Here is a 12,423-nt window from a genome sequence, read left to right on the forward strand (position 1 = left end):
CTGAAATCCTGGCTCATTCCAGACCGCCGGGGTTGTAGGAAATGTCTTTAAGTGGCATTATTTAATTAATGGGTTTGTATGGCGGAGAGAGGATTCCATCGGCCGGGGATCGTCCCGGAATCCTGAAATCCCAAATTGTGAAATCCCAAATCCTGAAATCCTGGTGCCAGCTGGGGGGGGGGGGGGGGGGGGCCAGACAGTCCTGGGGAGGGGCCTCTGTGTCCCTTGTGTATCCCCTCCATCCTTGGGGACACCCTGGGGACAACATCGGGACCCCAAAACTTCCAGGGGCAACACCAGGACACCAAAACCTTTGGTAACAATGTCAGCACCCCAAATCTTTTGGGGACAACACTGAGACCCCAAAACCTTTGGGGACAATGTCACGACCCCAAAATTTTGGGGATAATGCTGGAACCCCACAAATTCTGGTGATGTCAGGACCCCAAATGTTTTGGTGACAACACCAGGAACCCAAAACTATTTAGGACAACACCAGGACCCCAAAACCTTTGGTGACAATGCCGGGATCCCAAAGCTTCTGGGGGCAACACCAGGACCCCAAATATTTTGGTGACAAAGCTGGGACTTCTTGGGGCTACATTGGGACCCCAAAACCTTTGGTGACAAAACCAGGACCCCAAATCTTTTGGGGACAATGCTGAAACCCCAAAACCTTCGGGAACAACATCAGGACTCCAAATCCTTTGGTGACAATGCTGGAAACGCACAAATTCTGGTGATGACCTCAGGACCCCAAAACCTTTTGGGACAACACCAGGACCCCAAAACCTTTGGTAACAACCCCAAACCCATCCAGTCACACCCCCCGAGGGCTCAGTCCCGTTCTGGCAGCACCAGGCTCTGCCGGTGTTTCGGCCAATTCCCAATCCGGCATTCCCGGTGCAATTCCAGGGGCTATTCTCAGTCCAGCATTCCCGGCGCGATTCCAGTCTGGCATTCCTGGCTCTATTCCCAATCCTGCATTCCTGGTGCTATTCCCAGTCCGGTGTTTTGGCCAATTCCCAATCCAGCATTCTCAGTTCAATTCCCAATCTGGCATTCCCGGTGCAATTCCTGGTACTATCCCAGTCCAGCATTCCTGGCCAATTCCTAATGTGGCATTCCTGGCGCCATTCCCAATCGGGCATTCCATGGCATTCCCAATCTGTCATTCCCGGCGCCATTCCCAACCCATCATTCCCATTGCCATTCCTGGTGCCGTTCCCAGTCCATCATTCCCAGCACCGTTCCTGGCGCCATTTCCAGTCCATCATTCCCACTGCCATTCCCGGCACCATTTCCAGTCCATCATTCCCGGTGCCGTTCCCAGCCCATCATTCCTGGCGCCATTTCCAGTCCATCAATCATTCCCATTTCCATTCCTGGTGCCGTTCCCAGTCCATCATTCGTGGCACCGTTTCCAATCCATCGTTCCTGGCGCCATTTCCAGTCCATCATTCCCATCTCCATTCCCGGCGCCGTTCCCAACCCATCATTCCCATCTCCATTCCCGGCACCGTTCCCAGTCCATCATTCCTGGCACCATTTCCAGTCCATCATTTCCATTTCCATTCCCGGCGCCGTTCCCAGTCCACCATTCCTGGCACCATTTCCAGTCCATCATTCCCATCTCCATTCCCGGCGCCGTTCTCAGTCCATCATTCCCGGTGCCATTTCCAGTCCATCATTCCCATCTCCATTCCTGGCACCATTTCCAGTCCATCATTCCCATCTCCATTCCCGGCGCCGTTCCCAACCCATCATTCCCATTTCCATTCCCGGCGCCGTTCCCAGTCCACCATTCCCATCTCCATTCCCGGCGCCGTTCCCAACCCATCACTCCCATCCCCATTCCCAACCCTACTGCCCAGCCCCGTAGGGCCAGTTGAAGGTGCTGCCGGACAGGAGCATGTCCCGGATCAAGGTCTCGATGGGCGTTTTCCCAACCAGGCGCATGAAGAAAAGTTGGGAGATGAGGGAGGCGGGCACGGCCCGGAGCGCCGGGAGCCGCAGCAGGAGCCTCCCGAAACGCTGCGGCTGCGCCGGGAATTGCGAGCGCTCGTATTCCGTCAGAGCCACCTGCGCCTTCTCCTGCAGCGCCTCCACGTGCGACGCGTCCGACAGCCCGCAGGCGTCTGCGGAGGGACGGGAAGGGCGTTGGAGAAACACGGGATTTGGGGAGGGGGATGCCCTGAAGTTTATGGGGAGGGTTCTAAAAATCTGTTGGGGATGGGTTGGGATTGGTGGGGAACGGGCTGGGAATTCATTGGGAATGTCCCAGAATTTACAGGGGAATGTCCCAAAATTGATAGGGAATGTTCCAGGATTCATAGGGGAATGTCCCAGGATTTATGCGGGAATGTCCCAGGATTTATAGGGGAATCTCCTGAAATTTATGGGGAGGGTCCTAAAAATCTGTTGGGGATGAGTTGGGATTGGTGGGGAATGGGCTGGGAATTCATGGGGAATGTCCCAAAACTGATACGGAATGGCCCAGGATTTAGAAGGAATGTCCTGAAATTTATGGGGAATGTCCCAAAATCCACTGGGAAAAACTCAAGACAACCTCTCCCTCCCCATTCCCATCACCAGATCCATCCCAAACCCTCAGGAGAAGCCCAGGATAAACCCAGAAAAACCCTACCCTCCACACCCAAAGATACCCAAACTTCTAGGAACAAAACCCCTCCCAACCTCATTCCCACCTCTGGATCCAACCCCAAACCCTCAATAAAACCCAGACCCAAACCCCCCTCAAACTCCAAAAAAAAAAAAACAAACAAAAAAAACCTCCCACCTCAGGATCCAAACCTTCAATAAAACCCAGAAAAACCCCATTCCCTCCTTACCCAAATCCCCCAAACTTCCAGAAAAAAATCCTGACAACCCCCTCCCACCTCATTCCAGCCTCAGCATCCAAACCCTCAATAAAACCCAGAAAAACCCCATTTCCTACACACCCAAACACCCCAAAACACACCCCAAAACAAACCAAAACCCTGTCACCTCATTCCCATCTCTGGATCCAACTCCAAACCCTCAATAAAACCCAGAAAAACCCCATTCCCTCCAAACCTAAACACCCCCAAAAAGACCCCAAGAAATAAAAACCCTCCAAACTCATTCCAGCCTTAGGATCCAAACTCTCAATAAAATCCATAAAAACCCCATTCCTTCCACACCCAAACCCCTCCAAACACCCCAAAAAAACCCCTGGCATCTCATTCCCACCTCTGGATCGAACTCCAAACCCTCAATAAAACCCAGACCCAAACCCCTCCAGACTCCAAAAAAACCCTGCCCCTTCATTCCCACCTCAGGATCCAAACCCTCAATAAAATCCAGAAAAAACCCCATTCCCTCCACACCCAAACCCCTCCAAACACCCCAAAAAAATAACCTGGCATCCCATTCCCACCTCTGGATCGAACTCCAAACCCTCAATAAAACCCAGACCCAAACCCCATTCCCTCCACACCCAAACACCCCCAAAAAAACCCCAAAACCCCTCCCCGCCCCACCCCATACCAGGCGTGAAGAGCGCGATGGCCTTGAGGCAGCTGTACTCCGCCGAATCCACCTGCAGCCGGTTGAGCTTGTCCACCTGCTCCTGGAAAACCCGGATCTGATCCATGAAGGCCACCACCCTGTCGGCCGACATGGGCGAGGCGTGAAAACCGGCGGCGGCCAAGAGCGGCGCCATGTGCAAGGGCAACGCCGACTGCGCCGCGTTGAGCACGAAGAGCTCGCTCCAGCTCAACCGCAGCAAAGCCACTTGATCCGAGACCGGCAGCTCCGGGAAGAACGGAATGTTCCGGGCCCACTCCACGGTGCTGAAGAGGAGGCGAGCGGCCAGCTCGCAGATGTTGTCGATGCCCATGACGCTGCCGTGCTGGGCGTACTGGGAGCCGTAGCGCGCCGCCGGGTAGGGCTCGGCGCGGAGCAGTTGGGAGATGAGCTCCGACACCGGCTGCCCGTTGAAGAATTCGGCGTTGGGGATGGGGTTGGGGCTGCTGCTGGAGTGGCTGGGGGGGATGCGGCCCCGCTGAACGGCTGCAGGGAGGAGAGAGCGGGGTTTTCATCGTGAAACCAAAAAATCCTACTGGGTTTGAATGGCGAAACAAAAAATTCCTACTGGACTTGAATTGTGAACCCAAAAAATCCTACTGGATTTGAATCGCAAAACCAAAAAATCCTACTGGATTTGAATTGTGAACCCAAAAATTCCTACTGGATTTGAATTGTGAACCCAAAAAATCCTACTGGATTTGAATCGCAAAACCAAAAAATCCTACTGGATTTCCATGTGGGACCTAAAAAATCCTACTGGATTTGAACCATGAAACCAAAAAATCCTACTGGATTTGAATCCCGAACCCAAAAAAGTCCTACTGGATTTCCATGCGGAACCTAAAAAATCCTACTGGATTTGAACCACGAAACCAAAAAATCCTACTGGATTTGAATTGTGAACCCATAAAATCCTACTGGATTTGAATTGTGAACCCATAAAATCCTACTGGATTTGAACCACGAAACCAAAAAATCCTACTGGGTTTGTATCATGACACCAAAAATTCCTACTGGATTTGAATCCCGAACCCAAAAAAATCCTACTGGATTTCCATGCGGGACCCAAAAAATCCTACTGGATTTGAATCACGAAACCAAAAAATCCTACTGGATTTGAATCTCTAAACAAAAAAATCCTACTGGATTTGAATTGTGAACCCAAAAAATCCTACTGCATTTGAATCGCGAAACAAAAAATTCCTACTGGATTTGAATCACGAAACCAAAAAATCCTACTGGATTTGCATTTTGAAACCAAAAAATCCTACTGGGTTTCCATATCGAAGTCAAAAAATCCTATGGGATTTTCATCCCAAATTGAAACGGATTCTATTGGATCTTCATCTCGATCCCATGTAAATCCTACTGGATTTTAATCCCCATCACAAAAAATCAGGACAGGATTTCTGGGGGATAAACCCCGGATTTTTTGGGTAAACCTGGGATTTTTAGGGATAAACCCAGGATTTTTGGGGATAAACCCAGGATTGCCCAAAAAAATCCCCATAAAATGCCCCCAAATTTCCCCAAAAAATTCCCCCCCAAGAAAATCCCCCGAATCCCCCCAAAAATAATAAAAATTCCCAAAAAGTCACCAAAAATCCCCCCAAAAAATCCCCAAAAATCTCCAAAAATCCCCAGAAATCCCCCATAAAGAAAAAAAAAAAGAAACAACAACACTAAAAATTGAAAACTAAAACCCCCAAAAATCCCCAAAAAATCCCACCAAAAATAAAAAAAAATAATACAATTAAAAAAAAAAAACAAAAAATCCCCCCCAAAAAAGCCAAAATAACGGGAAAAAAGCAGGAAAAGAATGGGAAAAACAGGATTTTTTTTTTTTTTTTGGCCAAAAAAACAGGATTCCCAGGATTTTTTGGGAATTTTTTTCCATACCTTCCTTCCTCATTCCCACTCGGAAGCACTTTTTGAGGCGGCAGTACTGGCACTGGTTCCGGTGGTGTTGGTCGATCTGGCAATCCCGGTTGGATCTGTGGGAATTCTTGGGATCAGCTGGAATTCCTGGAATTCCCAGGAATCTGAGCTTCCCCTCCCCCCATCATAAATCAATTCCTCCCTTCCCCGTTTTTCCCCTCCGGGATTTTCTAGGATTGGTTGTTGTTTTGTTGATGGTTTTCCATCAAGGAGTTTTTTGGGGTTTAATTCCGAGGAATTTTGGGAATTTTCTGCGGGGTTGGGGTTGAAAATTCTCAGGGAGTGTTGAGGTCGAATCCTGCGGGATTCTGGGATAAAGGGAGAGAATTCCTGAAATTCCTCAGAGCATGGAAAAAAGGGTCCCGGCTCATGGATTCATCCCAAAATTCACAAAATTCCTAAAATCCATGGAAAAGGGGTCACATCCCATGGATCTGTCCCAAAATTCCTGGAAAAGGGGTTACATGACATGGATTCATCCTAAAATTCCTGAAATTCCTGGAAAAGGGGTCACATGACATGGATTCATCCTGAAATTCCTGGAAAAGGGGTCACATGATATGGATTCATCCCGAAATTCCTGGAAAAGGGGTCCTGGATTCATCCCCTCATTCCCAAAATTCCCCAAATATCTGGAACAGGGGCCCCCATTTCCCAAAATTCTTCAGAGCCTGGAAAAGGGGTCCTGGATTCACCCCTCAATTCCCAAAATCCCTGGAAAATGGGTCACATCCCATGGATCCATCCCAAAATTCCTGGAAAAGGGGTCACATCCCATGGATCCATCCCAAAATTCCTGGAAAAGGGACCCTGGCTCATGGATTCCCCCCCCCAATTCCAAAATTCCAAAAATCCCTGGATTTTGGCTCATGGATCATGGATCCACTCCAAAATTCCCAAAATCCCTGGAAAAGAGGTCCTGACTCATGGATTCATCGCAAAATTCCCCAGATCCCTGGAGAAAGGGTCCTGGATTCACCCCCCCCAATTCCCAAAATTCCTGAAATCCCTGGATTTTGGCTCACGGATTCATCCCAAAATTCCTCAGAGCCTGGAAAAGGGGTCGTGGATTCACCCCTAACTCACAAAATCCCTGGAAAATGGGTCACATCCCATGGATTCATCCCAAAATTCCCAAAATCCCTGGAAAAGGAGTCCTGGCTCACATTCCCACATGGAATTCTTCCCATCCAAACGCTCCCCCGCCCCGATCCCATTTCCAGGGGTTGGTGCTGTGGGAATTCCCTTCCCAGTCAGAATGGGGGCTGGATTTGGGATTTAGGGATGGACTCGGGATTTCAAGATGGACTCGGGATTTTGGGATGGTCTCAGGAATTCGGGATGGATTTGAGATTTCGGGATGGATTCAGGATTTCGGGATGGATTTGGGATTTAGGGATGGACTCGGGAATTCGGGATGGATTCGGGGATTTAGGGATGGACTCGGGATGGATTCGGGATTTCGGGATGGACTCGGGAATTCGGGATGGATTCGGGATTTTGGGATGGATTCGGGATTTCGGGATGGACTCGGGAATTAGGGATGGATTTGGGATTTCGGGATGGACTCGGGATGGATTTGGGATTTCGGGATGGATTTGGGATTTCGGGATGGACTCGGGAATTAGGGATGGATTTGGGATTTCGGGATGGACTCGGGAATTCGGGATGGACTCGGGATGGATTTGGGATTTCGGGATGGATTCGGGATTTCGGGATGGACTCGGGAATTAGGGATGGATTTGGGATTTCGGGATGGATTCCAGCAGCCGAAGCCGCGGCAGCCGCTGGAATCCCGACACGGATCTTTCCGGAATCCCAACACGGAATTAATTCATCCCCAACATCCCCGGCGCGGATCCGGGAGCGGCGTTGACGTCTTCATCCAGGTTTGAATTCCCGGGAAACGGCCAGGGGAAAAAAAAAAACAAAACCTTGGAATTAACCTGGATTTTTCCAGTGGGTTAAAAAAAAAAAAAAAATCTGGATCATTCCCGCCATGGTTTTGGAATACTGGGAAAAGAGCCCAGAAATTATCCCGGATTTTTTCCAGTGGATAATTCACACTTTGAATTCATCCCGGCTTAGGGAGAGAGCTCTGGAATTTTTGGGAGAAGGGAAAAAGATTGGGAATCATCCGGGAGCTGTTGGATCCAATCCTGGCTGGAATCAGCTCCCAGTCCTAAAATTATCCCGGATTTTTCCAATGGATAAAACCATCTGGATAATTCACACTGTAGCTTTGGAATTTAGGGAAAAGCTCCCAAAAAATACTCCTGGATTTTTCCCAATCCCAACAGGAATTCCCTCAATCCCTCCCCAAAATCCAGGAATGGTGCAGGCCGCAATTCCCAGCTGGAAAAACTATCCCAAAAAATCATCCAAAAAAATCATCCTGGATTTCTTTCCAGTGGGTAAAGACCCCTGGATAATTCCCACTGTGACTTTGGAATTTTGGGAAAACTCCCAAAAATTATCCCAGATTTTTCCCAATGGATAAAAACACCTGGGTGATTCCCACCATGGCTTTGGGATTTTGGGAAAAGAGCCCAAAAATTATCCCGGATTTTTTTTCAATGGATAAAAACTTCTCAATAACTCCCACTACAGTCTTGGAATTTTGGGGGGGGGGCGGAGAGGGGGGGAAGCCTGGGAATTTTGGGAAAAGCTCCCAGAAATTATCCCGGATTTTTTTTTCAATGGATAAAAAATATCTGGATAATTCCCACTGTGGCTTTGGAATTTTGGGAAAAGAGCCTGGGAATTGTCCTGGATTTTTCTCAGTAGATAAAAATAACCTGGATTAATTCCACAGTGGATTTGGAATTTTGGGAAAAGCTCCCAGAAACTATCCCAGATTTTTTTCAGATGATGAAGCAACACCTGGATGGCTCCCACCGTGACTTTGGAATATCAAAAAATGAACCTGGGAATTATCCCAGGTAAAAAAAAAAAAAAAAAACGGGAAGTGATTTGGGAATCGCTGGGATTTGGGATATTCCAGGGTTCTTTTTGTTTGTTTGTTTGGTTGGTTTTTTTTAATTTCAAAAGTCAGGAATCGATTTGGGAATTTTGGGTTTTTCCAAAGGAATTAAACTGCAGGATCCCTCCTTTGTTCCGGGAATCCAAAAGCGGTCGCGAGCCCCCGGCGGAGTTCATTTGCATATTCCAAGTGCCTTTAATTATCGCTCCCGCTAATTACCCGCCCTAATTAAGTCATTAGCACAGCCCGGGCCTTTCGGAGATTCCCGAATTTCCCAGCTCACTTTTCCATTGGAAAACTCCGGAGGGGATTTTTTGGGAAGGTTTTTGGGGGGAGGGTTTGGCTGATGGGAAAAATCCGGGATAATTTTTGGGAGCTTTTCCCAAAATTCCAAAGCCACGGTGGGAATTACCCAGGTGTTTTTATCCATTGGAAAAAATCTGGGATAATTTTTGGGAGCTTTTCCCAAAATTCCAAAGCCACGGTGGGAATTACCCGGGTGTTTTTATCCACTGGAAAAAATCCGGGATAATTCTTGGGAGCTTTTCCCGAAATTCCAAAGCCACAGCGGGAATTACCCGGGTGTTTTTGTCCATTGGAAAAAAATCCAGGATGATTTTTTTTGGATGGTTCTTTTGGATGGTTTTTCCAGCTGGGAATTGTGGCCTGAGCCATTCCTGGAGTTTGGGAGGGATTGAGGGAATTCCCGTTGGGATTGGGAAAAATCCAGGAGTATTTTTTGGGAGCTTTTCCCAAAACCATGGTGGGAATTATCCAGGTGGTTTTTACCCATTGGAAAAGTTCAGGATAATTTTAGGACCGGGAGCTGATTCCAGCCAGGATTAGATCCAACAGCTCCCGGATGATTCCCGATCCTTTTCTCCCAAAAATTCCAGAGCTCTCTCCCTAAAATGGGATGATGGAATGGGGAAATTTGGGAATTCCGCACTTCAGGAGCAGCCTGGGATTGGGGATTCCCTCATGCAAAACTCTGGGAATTCCAGAAGTTCCGGCAGCTCCAAACTTCCCAGGGATCCCATGGGGAGGTGGGGAATCCTCAGGGATCCCAGAATTCCAGTGGTTCCCGGCTCCAAATATTCCAAGAGATTTCTGCTCCTGGTATTGCCCCAGATTCCAGAATTCCAGAGGATCCCTGATCCCATTATCTCCGCTGATCCTGGGATCCCTCCCTGGATCCCTGCTCCCAGTATCCTGGATCCCAGTATTCCAAAGGATCCCGATATTCCAAAGGATCCCTGACCCCTGTATTGACCTGGATCCCTGCTCCTGTTATCCTGGCTCCAGGTAATCCAGTGGATCTCCACTTCCTATATCCCTGCTCCCAGGATCCCAGATCCCAGAATCCCAGATCCCAGAATCCCACTGGATCCCTGTTCCCGGTATTGACCCAGTATCCCAGATCGTGGTATTCCAGTGGATCCCTGCTCTTGGTATGGACCTGGATCCCTACTCCCGATATCCTGGATCCCAATATTCCAGCAGATCCCCATTCCCGGTATTGACCCGCTATCCCAGATCCCGGTTCTGCAGTGGATCTCTGCTTCCAGTATCCCTGATCCCGGTATTCCAGTGGATCTCTGCTTCCAGTATCCCAGATCCCGGTATTCCTGTGGATCCCTGTTCCCAGTATTGACCTGGATTCCTGCTCTTGGTATTCCAAGGGCTCCTGGCTCCCGGTATCCCGGGGGATCCCTGCTCCTGGTATCCTGGATCCCGATATTCCAGCAGATCCCTGTTCCCAGTACTGACCCAGATCCCAGATCCCAGTATTCCAGGGGCTCCCTGATCCCAGTATCCCCCTGGATCCCTGCTCCTGGTACTGACCTGGTATCCCAGATCCTGGGATCCCGGGGGATCCCCACTTCCGGTATCCCTGCTCCCGGTATTCCAGGGGCTCCCTGTTTCCGGTATTGACCCAGATCCCTGAGCCTGGTATTCCAGTGGCTCCCTGATCCCGGTATCCTGGATCCCACTATTCCAGCAGATCCCTGCTCCCAGTATTCCAGGGGCTGCCAGCATCCTGGGGGAATCCCTGCTCCCAGTATTCTCCCAGATTCCTGTTCCCAGTATCCTGGCTCCTGGTATCGCCCTGGATCCTGCTCCCCGTATCCCAGTGGATCTCTGTTTCCGGTATCCCTGATCCTGGTATTCCAGTGGATTGCTGTTCCCAGTATCCCCACTGCTGGTATCGACCCGGATCCCTGCTCCCGGTATCCCGGGGGATCCCTGATCCCGGAATTCCAGCACCTCCCTGCTCCCGGTATTGACCCAGATCCCTGCTCCCGGTATTGACCCAGATCCTGTTCTTCTCCCGGATCCCTGCTCCCGGAATTCCAGGGGCTCCCGGTGTCCCTGTTCCGGTATCCCGACCCCTGCTCCCGCTGGATCCCAGCAGTGCCCAGGGTGAGACACGGGCACCACGGGAATGCCAGGAACACTGGGAATGGACACTGGGAACGGATCCCGGGAATGGGAGCAGTCGTTTTGGGGGAAACCAGTGCTGGACTCGGAGTGGGGGGAAACCTCAGCTGAACTAGGAGCTGCTGGTTTCTACTGGGAGGCCCTCAAACTGCACTGGGGACTCCTAATGTGTACTGGGGTCCACTGGTTTGTACTGGGACACCTTCATGCTGCACTGGAACCCACTGGGGGGTTTGTACTAGGAGATCCCCGTACCACAATGGTTTCTACTGGGGGATCCCTGTGCTGTACTGGGAGCCACTGGTTTGTACTGGGACAACTCCAGCACCAAGACTCCCACTCATCCCCAACCAAGATCCGCTCAGTTCCTCCTTCCTCGCTGCTCCCCGGGTGTCCCCCCATTCCCGGGTGTCCCTGTGCTCCTTTCATTTGTCCCCCTGGATCCCCCCATCCCCGCTGTTTCCCAGGTGTCCCCCGAGTGTCCCTGCGCTCCCTCCAGGTGTCCCCCTGGTTTCCCCCATCTCCCCCGGTGTCCCCTCACTCCACCCCCGCTGTCACCTGCAGGTGTAGCTGAGGTTCCTGCGGATGCTGCGTTTGAAGAAGCTCTTGCAGCCCTCACAGGTGAACACCCCGTAGTGTTTCCCGCTGGATTTGTCCCCGCACACCACGCAGTCCGCACCGGCCCCGGGCCGCTCCTCCTCTCCGTGCTCCGCGTCGCTGCCACCGCCTCCGGGGGACGCCGCCTCCTCCGGCCCTCCGCCACCGCTACCGCCACCGGGGCCGCCACCGCCGCCTCCGCCACCGTTCGGTTCGCCCCAAGCGCCGGCCACCATGGCCATGGCTCCGCGGGGCTCGGCGGGGCTCAGCGCCGCATGGAGCGGAGCCTCCCGGAGCCGCTCCTGGTGCTGCTCTTCCTCCCGGTTCTGCTCCCCGTAGTGCTTCTCCCGGTTCTTCTACTCCTCCCGGTTCTGCTCCCGGAGCTGCTTCTGCTCCTTCTGGTTCTGCTCCCGGTTCGTCTTCTCCTCACCCCGGTTCTGCTCCCGGTGCTGCTCCTGCTGCCCCCGGTTCTGCTCCCGGTGCTGCTCCCGCTTCCCCCGGGGCTGCTCCCGGTTCTTTTCCTTCTCCTCCTCCTGGTTCTTCTCTCGGTTCTCCTCCTCCCGGTGCTGCTTCTGCTCTTCCCGGTTCGCCTCCCGGTTCTTCTCCTCCTCCTCCTCCCGGTTCTGCTCCCGGTGTTCCTCCCCTCCCGGTTCTTCCCCGCTCCGAGTTCGGTTAAGTTTTACCGAGGAACCGCTGGGGGCGGGGTGAGGGAAGGGAGGGGAGGGATGGGGGGGGGGGGGGGGGAAGAGAGAAAGATGAAAAGCGCCGCTTTTTGCGGTAGTTTTTCTTTTTTAGGTTTTTTTTTTGGGGTCGCCCCCTCAGGGATTTGCCGCTTTCCTCCTCCTCCTCCTCCTCCCGGTTCACGGCCCCGCGGAAAGTTTGCGGCAGCG

General features: G+C 51.4%; 1 protein-coding gene across 1 annotated transcript; it reads right to left on the reverse strand.

The window, feature by feature from the left end:
* Positions 1–1,863: 1,863 nt before the first annotated feature.
* On the reverse strand, positions 1,864–11,775 carry NR2F6 (nuclear receptor subfamily 2 group F member 6). Its single transcript, XM_062510337.1, has 5 exons — positions 11,727–11,775; positions 11,495–11,690; positions 5,473–5,567; positions 3,532–4,056; positions 1,864–2,138 (listed from the first exon to the last, which is right to left on the reverse strand). Exons 1-5 carry the CDS (start codon positions 11,773–11,775, stop codon positions 1,864–1,866), a joined length of 1,140 nt encoding a protein of 379 aa, XP_062366321.1.
* Positions 11,776–12,423: the final 648 nt, after the last annotated feature.

The sequence above is a fragment of the Cinclus cinclus genome, chromosome 28, assembly GCF_963662255.1.
Source record: "Cinclus cinclus chromosome 28, bCinCin1.1, whole genome shotgun sequence".
NCBI lineage: Eukaryota > Metazoa > Chordata > Aves > Passeriformes > Cinclidae > Cinclus > Cinclus cinclus.

What these genes read in the sequence shown, in the direction of transcription:
- NR2F6 (XM_062510337.1), bottom strand. Translation starts at nt 11,775, where the DNA reads ATGGCCATGGTGGCCGGCGCTTGGGGCGAACCGAACGGTGGCGGAGGC. An exon ending in ACCGAACGGTGGCGGAGGCG is followed by an intron (nt 11,691 to 11,726) that starts GCGGTGGCGGCC and finishes GCGGTGGCGGAG; the next exon opens with GGCCGGAGGAGGCGGCGTCC. An exon ending in CATCGCGCTCTTCACGCCTG is followed by an intron (nt 2,139 to 3,531) that starts GTATGGGGTGGG and finishes GTCCCTCCGCAG; the next exon opens with ACGCCTGCGGGCTGTCGGAC.